We start from the raw sequence: 12,169 nt of genomic DNA, 5'->3' as shown, positions 1-12,169 counted from the left end.
CCCCAAGAAGTAATTTATCTGCTGAATTGGACTTCCCACTGTCAAGGGACTGATTTTATGAGTAATAAGAGCCTTGGGCCATTTGTTGACAGGAGCTCTTCATATTCCCTTATAGGAGGAAGAAACTGACTACAGATTGAGCTTTTTGCACCCAGTCTTGCTTAAAAAATATAATAATAAAATAAAACATATTTAATCTAAAGGGAAATGAAATAAAAGCTGGGAAGCATTACATATATCAGAAAAATAGACTTTAAAACAAAGGCTATAATTAGAGACAAGAAAAGCACACTACATAATGATAAAGAAAGTAATCCAATAAGAGAATATAACTCTTGTAAACCTTTAGACACCAAACATAGAAGCACTTAAATATATAAAACATAATTGTGATGACCCTGAACAGTTTTGCTCAGTGGTTAGAGTGATGGGCTGAGGATCAAAGAGTCACAAGTTTAATTCCAGCAAGGGCACCAAAAGACAAAGAGGTTAAAAAAAATGTTACTAAATAATTAATTGGTTAACAAGGAGGTCAAGAAAGAAATCAAAAGATACTTTGAAAATAATGAAAATTAGAACACAACAACCCAAAATCTATGGGTCACAGTGAAAGCAGTCTTAAGAGGGGAAATTAGAGCTGCTGTGCACCAAAGGTGGAGTTGGGGCCCCGGCATCCCCTCCTCGCTCCGGGCCGGGCCCTGCCCCACCCTCTTCCTCCTGGTTCAGATGGGCTCAGCCAAGAGCATACCAGTCACTCCAGCGCGGCCTCCGCCGCACAACAAGCTTCTGTCTTGAGTGGCGGACCCGCGTTCACCTAGTGCCGGCATCGTGCGCACTCCCATCCAGGTGGAGAGCTCTCCACAGCCAAACCTAGCAGCAGAGGAACAGCTGAAGGATCCTAATCAGGCCCAGGATTCAGATCCCCGCTCTCCTACCCTTGGCATTACACGGACACCTATGAAGACCAACAACGGAGAGCTTGCATCCCCACTGGAGAAACAGCTGAGTGAAGTATTTGAGACCGAAGCCCCCAAATCAAATCTTCCCCCAGAGCCTGCTCTGCCCCTAGAGGCACTTTAATCTTCTGAGTTGGACTTGCCTCTGGGTACCCAGTTTTCCCTTGAGGACCAGATGCCACATGGGAGCCAGACTGAGCTCCCCTCAAAGCAGGTGTCTTCTGAGGAAGAAACAGGACAGCCTTCAGAAACCCTTATGGCCAGCCAGGGCTCAGACAAGCCCGTGAGAGACCCTGAGATGCCCAGATCTTCAGGTTCTAAGTGCAATAGACGGAAACCAAAAGGCAAGGTACTAGGGAGATCTCCCCTCACCATCCTGCAGGATGACAACTCCCCTGGGACTCTGACACCACGACAGGGTAAGAGGCCTTCTCCTCTGAGTGAAAATGTTAGAGAACTAAAAGAAGGAGCCATTCTGGGAACTGGACGACTTCTGAGAACTGGAGGACAAGCGTGGGAGCAAGGCCAAGACTGTGACAAGGGAAATCAACACTTTGCCTTCGTAGAGAACTAGGCCATGCATGGCCCAGGCCTGGGTTTACTAGGGGTCTAGTGATATTCCAAGTTCTCTCTCATCCCTTCTTTCCCTGGGAGACTAGAAATGCTCATTTTTTTCAACTCCCCCTAAACTACCAACTCTGGAACTGAGAGCTTTCTTAGGCTTTCTTTGTGTTATGTGTTTCTTGTATATTAAAGGAAGTGATTTAAAAAAAAAATATAAAAAGAGGGAAAATTATAACATTACAAATCAACCTCAAGCCCAGCCGGTGTGCCTCAGTGGTTGAGCATTGACCCATACACCAAGAGGCCACTAGTTCAATTCCTGGTCAGTGCACATGCCCAGGTTGTGGGTCAAATCCCCAGTGGGGATGGCATGCAGGAGGTGGCCAATAGATGTTCTCTACCATCGATGTTTCTCTCTATCCTCCTCTCTCTTCCTGGCTCTCTAAAATAAATAAAAATAAAATAATAAAACAAATCAACCTCAGGAAACAAGAAAATATCAAATAAACAAACTTTACACTTAAAAGAATTTGAAAAGAAAATCAAACAAGGCTCAAAATGAGTAGAATGAAGGAAATGATAAAGATCAAAGCAGAAATAGAATTTTAAAAACAATAAACAAGACCCACAAAACCAAGAGAATGTTATTTGAAAAGAAGCAAGAATGCCATTATAGTTTTAAACAGGTTTTCGATTTCTTGTTCTCGCTCTTCTCCTTCTGGCACCCCCAAGATGCGAATGTTGGCATGCTTGAAGTTGTCCCAGAGGCTCCTTACACTATCCTCATTTTTTTGGATTCTTTTTTTCTTTTTGAAGTTCTGATTGGGCATTTTTTCTTCCTTATATTCCAAATTGATGGTTTGCTCCTTGGATTTACATACTCTATTATTGAAGCTCTGTAAATTATTCTTTATTTCAGTTAATGCCTATGGCCAAAAAAAAACTTTCCCAGACAAGAAAAAGTTAAAAGAGTTCATCACCACCAAACTGTTATTATGTGAAATGATTAAGGGTCTTTTTGAAGAAAAAGATAAAATATATGAACAACGAAATGGCAATGAATACATATCTATCAACAATGGAATCTACAAACAAAATGAACAGGTAGAACAGAAACATTCTCATAGATACAGAGAACATTTTGTTGGTTGCCAGTTGGGAGGGGGGTTGGGGGAATGGGTGAAAAAGGTGAAGAGATTAAGAAGTACAAATTCATTGCCAGACTGACAAACCTCAAAGGGAAAGGGGTTGGGGGGACTGGGAAGAAATAAAGCAAAGAACTTATATGCATAACCAATAGACACAGATAATAGTGTGGGAAAAGGTGGGAGGGGGGTGGGAATAGGGAGGAGGGGGTCAATGGGGAAAAAATGTGGAACATCTGTAATACATTTTACATCCAACAATAAAGAATTAAAAAGAAAAAGGAAAAAATCAATTAACTATAAATATATATTTAAAAAAAGAAGCAAGAATGACAAACCTTTAATCTGACTTATCAAAAAGAAAAAAAAAGTAATAAGAACAAAATAAATAAATAAATAAATAAACAAACAAACAAACTCAGAAATGAAAGAGGAGAAGTAAAAATACACCAAAGACATACAAAGGATTGTAAGAAAATATTATGAAGAACTATATGCCAACAAATTGGACAATCTGGAAGAAGTGGATACATTTCTAGAAACATACATTTTTCCAAAACTAAATCAGAAAGGATCAGAAAATCTGAATGTACTGATTACAACAAGTAAAACTGAAGTATTAATTAAAAAAAACTTCCAACAAACAGAAGTCCAGGACTGGATGGCTTTACAGGTGAATTTTGCCAAACATTCAAAATAGAACGATCACCTACTCTTCTCAAAGTATTCCAAAAATTTCAAGAAAAGAGAAAACTTCCAAACTCATTTTGCAAGGCCAGCAATATCCTAATTCAAAAATCAAATAAAGACACTATAAAGAAAGAAAAAAAAAATCTAGCAAACTGGACCCAGCAATATATTAAAACAATCATACACCACAATGAAGTGGGATTTATTTTGGGGATAGACGTTTGGTACAATATCTGCATATCAATGTGTGATACACCATATAAAAAATGAAGGTTAAAAACACATTATCATATCAATAGATGCTGAGAAATAATTTGATAAAATCCAGTGTCCATTTACAGTAAATCTCTAGCAAAGTGGGATTAGAGGAAGCATACCTCAACAAAATAAAGGCTATATAACAAACTCACAGTTAACTACATACTCAGTAGGCAAAAACTAAGTGTTTCCCTAAGGTCAGGAACACGATAAGGATGTCTACTTTCATCACATTCATTCGACATACTACTAGCCACAGTATCAGACCAGAAGAAATAAAAGATATTCAAATGGAAAGGAAGAAGTAAAACTGTCATTATTTGTAGATGACATGATGCCGTATATAGAGAATCCTAACAATTTCACCAAAAAACTGCTAGAACTGATAAATGAATTCAATAAAGTAGAAAAATACAAAATATCCAGAAATATGGGCATTTTTTTTATATCAATAATGAACTATCAGAAAAGGAAACTAAGAAAATAATCCCATTTACAATTGCACCCAAAAAATTACTTAAGAATAAATTTAACCAATGATGTAAGAGACCTGTACTCAAAAAAATTGTGAAACACTGAAGACATTGAAAAACATACAAATATACCATGTTCATGGATTGGAAGAATTCACATCATTAAAATGCCCAGCCTTGGCCCGTTGGTTCAGTGGATTTCAGCATCATTCCACACACAAAAAGACTGCTGGTTTGATTTCCAGTCTGGCCACATTCCTAGGATGTGGGTTTGACTTTAATTTGGGGTGCATAAAGGAGATAACTGTTTGTTTTTTTCGCAAATTAATCTCTCTTTCTTTCTCTCTCTCTCTCTCTCTCTCTCTCTCTCTCTCTCTCTCTTTCTTCCTTCTTCTCTCTTAATAAAAAAAACAACAAAAAACAACAACAACAAAAAAACAACAATAAGAGCCTGACCAGTGTGGCTCAGTGATGAGCATCGACCCATGCACCAAGAGGTCACCAATTTGATTTCTGGTCAGGGCACATGCACAGGTTGTGAGCCAAATGCCCAGTGGGGGGCATGCAGGAAGTGGCCAATCAATGTTCTCTCTCACTGATGTTTCTACCCCTCTCTCCCTCTCCCTTCCTTTTTCTCTAAATCAATAAAGAAAAAAAATTAAAAACAACAATAAAAATAAAATAAATAAATGACCATTAAGTATATCTTCAGGTGAGGATAATTTTAAAAAAGGTGTTTGTACTATCCAAAGTAATCTATAGATTCAAAGCAATTCCTATCAAGATACCAATGATGTATTTCACAGAATTAGAACAATTATTCCAAGAACATATACAAAACCACAAAAGACACCAAACACTCCCAGCAATCTTGAGAAAGAACAAAATTTGAGGAATTATGCTACCTGATATCAAACTATACTACAAGGCAATAGTAATCAGAATAGTATGTTATTGACATAGCAATGTTATTTACATTAGCTAAGATCTGGAAACAGCCCATGTGCCCTTAAGTAGATGAGTGGATAAAAAAGCTATGGTACATTTACACAATGGAATATTATGAAACTGTTATGAAGCAGGCTCTCTTACTCTTTAAGAGAACATGGAGGGAATTGGAGAATATCATGCTAAGTGAAATAAGCCAGTCAGAGAAAGACAAGTATCACATAATCTCACTATATATGGAATTAAATGAGAAAAATATATTGAGGAATAAAATTGATTCAGAGACATGGTTGCAGAGAACAGACTGATAAGTCTCAGTGGGAAAGGGTGGAAGGAAGAAGAGATTAACCAAAGCACTTATATGCATATATGCATAACCAATGGACACAGACAATAGTACAGTGAAGGCATGGTGGGGAGTAAGAGTGTGTTGGAAGAGGTCAGTGGGGCAAAAACAAGTGATAGCTGTAATACATTAAACAATAAAGATAAATTAAAAAAAAAAAAAAAAAACAGACTTATAGATCAATGGAACAGAATAGAGAGCCCATAAACAAACCCACATCTTTAAGGTTGATTAATATTTGACTAAGGAAGAAAGAACATACATTGTGGTAAAAGCCTATTTTAAAAAATAGTGTTGTGAAAACTGGATAGATAGATGAAAAAAAAAAAAAAAAAACATAAAGAAAAAGAAACTGGACTATCTTCTTATACCACACATAAGAATAAACTCAAAATTGATTAAAGACTTAAATGTTAGATTCAAAGCCATTAAACTAATAGAAGAAAACAAGCAGTAAAATCTCAGATATTTCTTGTTTCAATATTTTTTGATATATTCCCTCAGGCAAGGGAAACAAAAGCAAAAATAAACAAATTGAAAAACATCAAACTAAAAAGCTATAGCACAGCAAAGAAAACCATCAACCAAATAAAAAGACATCCCACTGAATGACAAAATATATTTGCCAATGATACAGCTGATAGGGAGTTAATATCCAAAATTAATAAAGAATTTATAAAAGTCAACACCAAAAAACCAATACAATTTAAAAAATGAACAATGAACCTGAATAGACACTTCTCCAAAGAGGCCATACAGATGGTTAATAGACATATAAAAAGTGTTATTAAGAATTATAAAAATGCAAATTAAAACCACAATGAGATATCACCTCACACCTTTCAGAATAGTGATCATTAATAAATTAACAAACAACAATTGTTAAGAAGGATTTGGAGAAAAGGTTACGCTTGTACACTGTTGGTAGTAATGAAGATTTGTACAGCCACTGTGGAAAATGATATGAATTTACCTCAAAATATTTAAAATGGAACTGACTTACATCCCAGCAATTCCACTTCTGGAGATATATCTGAAGAAAACTGTAACACTATTTGAAAGAATATATGCACCCTTATGTTCACTGCAGTGTTATTTACAATAACCAAGATTTGGAAGCAGCCTGAATGCCCATCAATAAATGAGTGGATAAAAAAGCTGTGGTACATTTAAACAATGGAATATTACTCATCCATTAAAAAAAAAAAGAAAATCTTACCATTTAAAACACCATTGATTAACCTGGAGAGTATTATGCAAAGTGAATAAGCCCATCATAGAAAGATAAATACCATACAATTTCACTTACATGTAGACTCTAGTTAACAAAATACACTAACAAACAAAATAGAAACAGATTCATATATACCAAGAACAGACTGATGACAGTCAGAGAGGAGGGAGTTGGGGCAAATCTCTCTAGGACAGAAGTTTTGGCAAACACCATTATTCCTTTGTTGAGCTCTCCTCCCACCCATCCAGCCAAATGCAGGTTGATGCCAAATCTCTCCATTAACCTGGCTAACATATTTTGCCTAACCTGGTTATTCCCTGAGACCCTGCTTACTCAACATGCTTGCCTGGGCCAAACATCTTCCAAAGGGTCACCCACAGAAACAGCCTGCCTCAACTGGTATAGCCAATTCACTCAAAGGACTGCAAAACTCACATGAGTTTTGGCTACCCTAGGCTTATACTGCAGACTTTATTAAAAGTCCACAATTTCCATGCTAGTAGTGGCTATCCTCCATTTATACTACAGACTCTCTAAAATGTCCACATATCCACACAAGCATCAGCCATTCTTGGTGTACAATGTCATTCTGGCAAGTGGCCCCAAGCCAAGCACAATTAGCAACAGTCTCAGTTTGCATTGTAACTCCCACTGAGTGGCCCCAAATCTGGCATAAGCAGTGGCCAGTTTTAGGCTACGGTAACGTAGGTCATACTAAACCACCACAAGCTGGGCACAAATGGCAGCTGACTTCATCTCACAGTATAGGACCCATCAAAGGGTCCCAAGCTCAACACAACTGGCATCTGATCTTGGTTAACAGCATAGTCTCTCCCAAACACCTCCAACCCCAGCACAAGAGGCTATCAAATGCAAATCACTTTCTAGTTCCTCTCAAGCAGGTCCAAAACCTGAAAAAGTAGAGACTGAACTTGGCCTTCACTAAAGACCCTTCCAAGAGGCTCTAAACTTAACATACCTGGTGATCATCTTCAGACCACAACAGAACTCCACCCAATCATCTCCACAATTGATACACCTGAAAAGCAGTCTCAACTGGCATCAGAGCCCAGCTAAAGCAACTCCCACTCAATGGGATCAGGCCCAGTCCAACAGTTTATCTTCTACTGTTTCAGTCAACACTCGAAGCAATCAACCTGAGGGTCAATCTCACCCACTGACATGTAATTGCAACCCAACTGCAACAGGAGGGCACACACAACCCACATAAGTGACACCCCTGGAGAACGCAGCATATGACCAGTAATTTTGTGCCACTGAGTTCAACTAAACACCTTCTACATAAGGCCCATCTCTCAAGACCAGGAGACATAATGGATCTACCTAATACACAGAAATAGACACAGGAGGTCAGCCAAAATGAGGAGACAAAGAAACATGTCTCCAAAGAATGAACAAAACAAAACTCTAGAAACAGAATAATATAAAATAGAGCTAAGAAATCTATCAGAAACAAAGTTCAAAACACTGGTTATAAAAATGTTCAGTGAATAAAAGAATAAATGAACTCTGTGAGAACAGGAGCAAAAAGGTAAAAAATCATAAAAATGGAGCTAGAAATCATAAAAAAAAAAAAAAGCCAGTGGAAACGGAAAATAAAATAACTGAAAAGAAGAATACACTGGAGAGAATTAATAACAGATTAGATAAAGCAGAGGATCTAATTAAAGATCTAGATGACAAGTCAGCAGAAAACACTCAAAGTAAAAAATAAATAAATAAAAAGAAAGAAAATGAGGATGGTTTAAGAAATTTCTTGGACAACATTAAGCAAACCAACACTTGCATTATAGAAGTCTCAGAAGGAGAAAAGAAAGAGAAAGTTATTGTACAAACTATTTGAAGAACTAATGACTGAAAACATTTTAATATGCTGAAGGAAATAGACATACAATTATAGGGAGTGCAGAAAGATCCAAATAAGATGACCCTCAGAAGGCCCACACAAGACACATCATAATTAAATGCCAAAAGTTACAAAGAGAGAATCTTAAAATTAGCATGAAAAGTGCCTTTATTTCCAAGGGAATTCCAATAAGACAGCTGATATTTTCAATAGAAACTTTACAGGTCAGAAGAATTGGCATGAAATATTCAATGATGAAAAACAAAGCTCTCTAATCAAGATCACCATACCGAGCAAGGATTTCACAGACAAAAAAAAAAAAAAAAAGTTAAAACTTCATTACCATTAAAGCAGTATTACAAATATTAAATTGAGTTTTTTGCACAAAAAAGAAAGGATAAAATTTTGAATAATTGATACAGAAAAAAAAAATCTCAATGGTGAAGGCAAACAATTAGTGAAAGCAGTGAATCAACTAACTGTAAAGCTAGCACAAAGGGTAAAAGGCAAAAGTAGGAATATTTTGTGTAATTACAACAATAAATCAAGGGGTACATATTAACACACACACACACATACATACATACAAGAAATTTAGAAAATAATGCAAAAACATAAACATGAAGAATGTGAACAAAAATTTTAGTGATATTAGAATGTGTTCAAACTTTAGCAACCATCAATTTAAAACAGAATGTTATAAACAGAGCTTTATATATATGAAGCACATGGTAATAACAAACCAAAAAATAAGAAATAAATAAATAATAATAATAATAAGATACATACAAAAAAAGAGAAAGAAATTCAAACATAACACTATGGAAGTCAATGATATAGAAGAAACTAGGGCAAGACAATAAGAAAGAAGAACTACAAAAATAATAAGAAAACAATAGCTACATAACTGGCAATAGCTACATAACTATCAATAATTACTTAAAATGTAAATGTACTAAATACTCCAATCAAAAGACTAGGTGGCTGAATGGATATAAACACAAGATTTACATATGCTAGCTACAGAAGATCTACTTGAGATTGAAAGACACACAGAGACTAAAAATAAAGGGATCAAAATCATATTTTACAAAACTAAAAGCTAAAAAAAAAAAAAACTAGGGTAGTAATATATATATTAGACAAAATGCATTCTAAATAAGAGCTGTGACCAGAGGGAAAAAAGGGGGACATTTCATAATAATAAAAATATAAATCAACAAGAGAATGTAACTCCCATAAACAACTATGCATTCCACGTATGAACACCTAAATATATATATTTAAAAATCTTGACAGATATAAAGGGAAAGATCAACTGTGATACAATAATAGGGGGACTTTATCATCCACTGACATCCAGAGTAGATCATTCAGACAAAAAATAAACAAGGAAACTTTGGCTTTAAATGACACATTAGATTATAAGACCTAATTGATATCTTTAGGACAACTCACATAAACAAGCAGAATATACATTCTATTTAAGAGTGCATGGGACATTTTCCAGGAAAGAACACATCTTAGACAATAAAACAGATCTCAATAAATTTAAAAAGATCACAAAATATCAAGTATGCTTTTTTTTTATCACAGTAATATGAAACTAGAAATCAATCACAAGAAAACTGAAAAAGATACAAACACATTGATGTTGAATAACGTGCTACTAAACAATAAATGAGTGAAAAATATATCAAATAAGGTATCAACAAAAACAAACAAGCAACAACAACAACAAAAACTTAAGACAAATGATAAAGAAACACAACAACCCAAAAAATCTATAGGAGACAGCTAAAGCCAAAGCCATTCTAAAAGGAAAATGTATACCAATACAGGCCTACTTCAAGAAATAAGAAAAATCTCAAGTAAACACATTACCTTACTCTGAATGGAACTAGAGAAAGAAAAACAAAGCCTAAATTGAGTAGAAGAATGAAAATTATAAAGGTCAGACTGAAGGTAAATGAAACAGGGAATAAAATAAATTAGAAAGGATCAATGGAACCAGGAGCTATTTTTTTTTTAAACATAAACAAATTGATAAACATTTAGCCAGTCTCTTCAAGAAAAAAAGGAAGAGGGCCCATATAAATAAAATTATAACTGAATGAGAAGTAACAACTGACTCCACAGAAATAAAAATAATTATAAGAAAATACTATAAACAATTATATGCCCACAAACTAGACAACCTTGAAGAGATGATATATTTCTAAAAACATATAATCTTCAAGGATTGAATCAGGAAGAAACAGAAAATCTGGTCAGCCTGACACCTATTTATGAAATCAAATCAGTAATTGAAAAAAAAAGCCCTGGACCAGAATTCTTCATAAGTGAATTGTACCAAACATTGAACAAAGATTCAAAGCCTATCCTTGACAGTGTGTTCAAACACATTGAAGAGTAGGGAAGGCTCCCAAACTCATTTACAAGGCCAGTATTACCCTGAAACCAAAATTAGAAAAAAACACTACAAAATAATAAAATTATAGGCCAATATCCTTGATGAACATTGATTCAAAAATTCTAAACAAATCGAATTCAGTAATACATTAAACAGATCATACACAATGATGAAGTGAGATTTATTTCTGGGATGCAAAGTTGGTTAAAAATCCACAAATCAACTAACATAATATACCATATAAACAAAATGGAGGATAAAAATCATGTGATCATATGATCATATGATCACACTAATAGATACAGAAAAAGAATTAGACAAAATCCTACATCCCTTTATGAAAAAACTCTCCGGAAAGTTGGGATAGAAAGAACATATCTCAACATAATAAAAGTTATGTATGACAAACCCACAGCTAATATCATACTCAATGAGGAAAAGCGAAAAACTTTTTCTTTAAGAACATGGAAAAGGCAAGGATGTCCAATTTTACCATTTTTATTCAACGTAGTATTGGAAGTCCTAGTCACAGAAAACAGGAAAAATAAAATAAAAGATATCGAAACTGGAAACGAAGAGGTAAAAAAATAATTATCATTTGTAGATGACATATATATATGTGTGTGTGTGTATATACATATATATAATACTATATATATATAAAGAACAATAAAGACTCTAGCCCTGGCCAGTTTGACTCAGCGGTTAGAGCATCGGCCTGTGGTCCGGAGAGACCCGGGTTCGGTTCCCGCTAAGGGCACGTGCCTCGGTTGCAGTTTGTCCCCGGCCCTGGTTGGTCGTGCGGGTGGCAGCCACTCGATGTGTCCCTTCACGTCGATGTTTCTCTCTCTCTCTCTCCCTTCCTCTCTCTCCCTCCCACTCTATCTGTACAAAAAATGGAAAAATGTCCTCGGGTGAGGATAAAAAAAAAAAAAAGACTCTAACAAAAAATTATTATAACTGATCAATGAATTCAGTAATATAGAAGGATAGAAAATTAGCATGTAGAAATCTATTGCACATTTATACAAAATAACAATCTCTCAGAAAGGAAAATTAAGAAAACAATTTCATTTACACTTGCATAAAAAAATAAAATACCTAGGAATAAATTTAACCAATTTAAAAGACATTGAAGAAAAGAACTAAAGAAGAAACAAATAAATACAAGGATATATTTTGTTCATGGATAGAAAGAACTAACATTGTTAAAATGTGCATGCTACCCATAGCTATCCACAGATTCGGTGCAATCCCTATCAAAATACCAATGGC

The 12,169-nt window shown here is 35.2% G+C and overlaps 1 protein-coding gene across 1 annotated transcript; it reads left to right on the top strand.

Moving 5' to 3' along the window:
* Nucleotides 1-726: 726 nt before the first annotated feature.
* LOC118620434 (cell division cycle-associated protein 3-like) lies at nt 727-1,530 on the top strand. The gene is given in 1 exon segment (XM_036247518.1): nt 727-1,530. A coding segment is annotated over 1 exon segment (804 nt).
* The last annotated feature ends 10,639 nt before the right edge of the window (nt 1,531-12,169 follow it).

The sequence above is a fragment of the Molossus molossus genome, unplaced genomic scaffold (genome assembly GCF_014108415.1).
Source record: "Molossus molossus isolate mMolMol1 unplaced genomic scaffold, mMolMol1.p scaffold_m16_p_7, whole genome shotgun sequence".
Classification (NCBI taxonomy): Eukaryota; Metazoa; Chordata; class Mammalia; order Chiroptera; family Molossidae; genus Molossus; species Molossus molossus.
The sequence above is the reverse complement of the archived record's forward strand: the minus strand, read 5'-3'. Positions and strand labels throughout refer to the sequence as shown.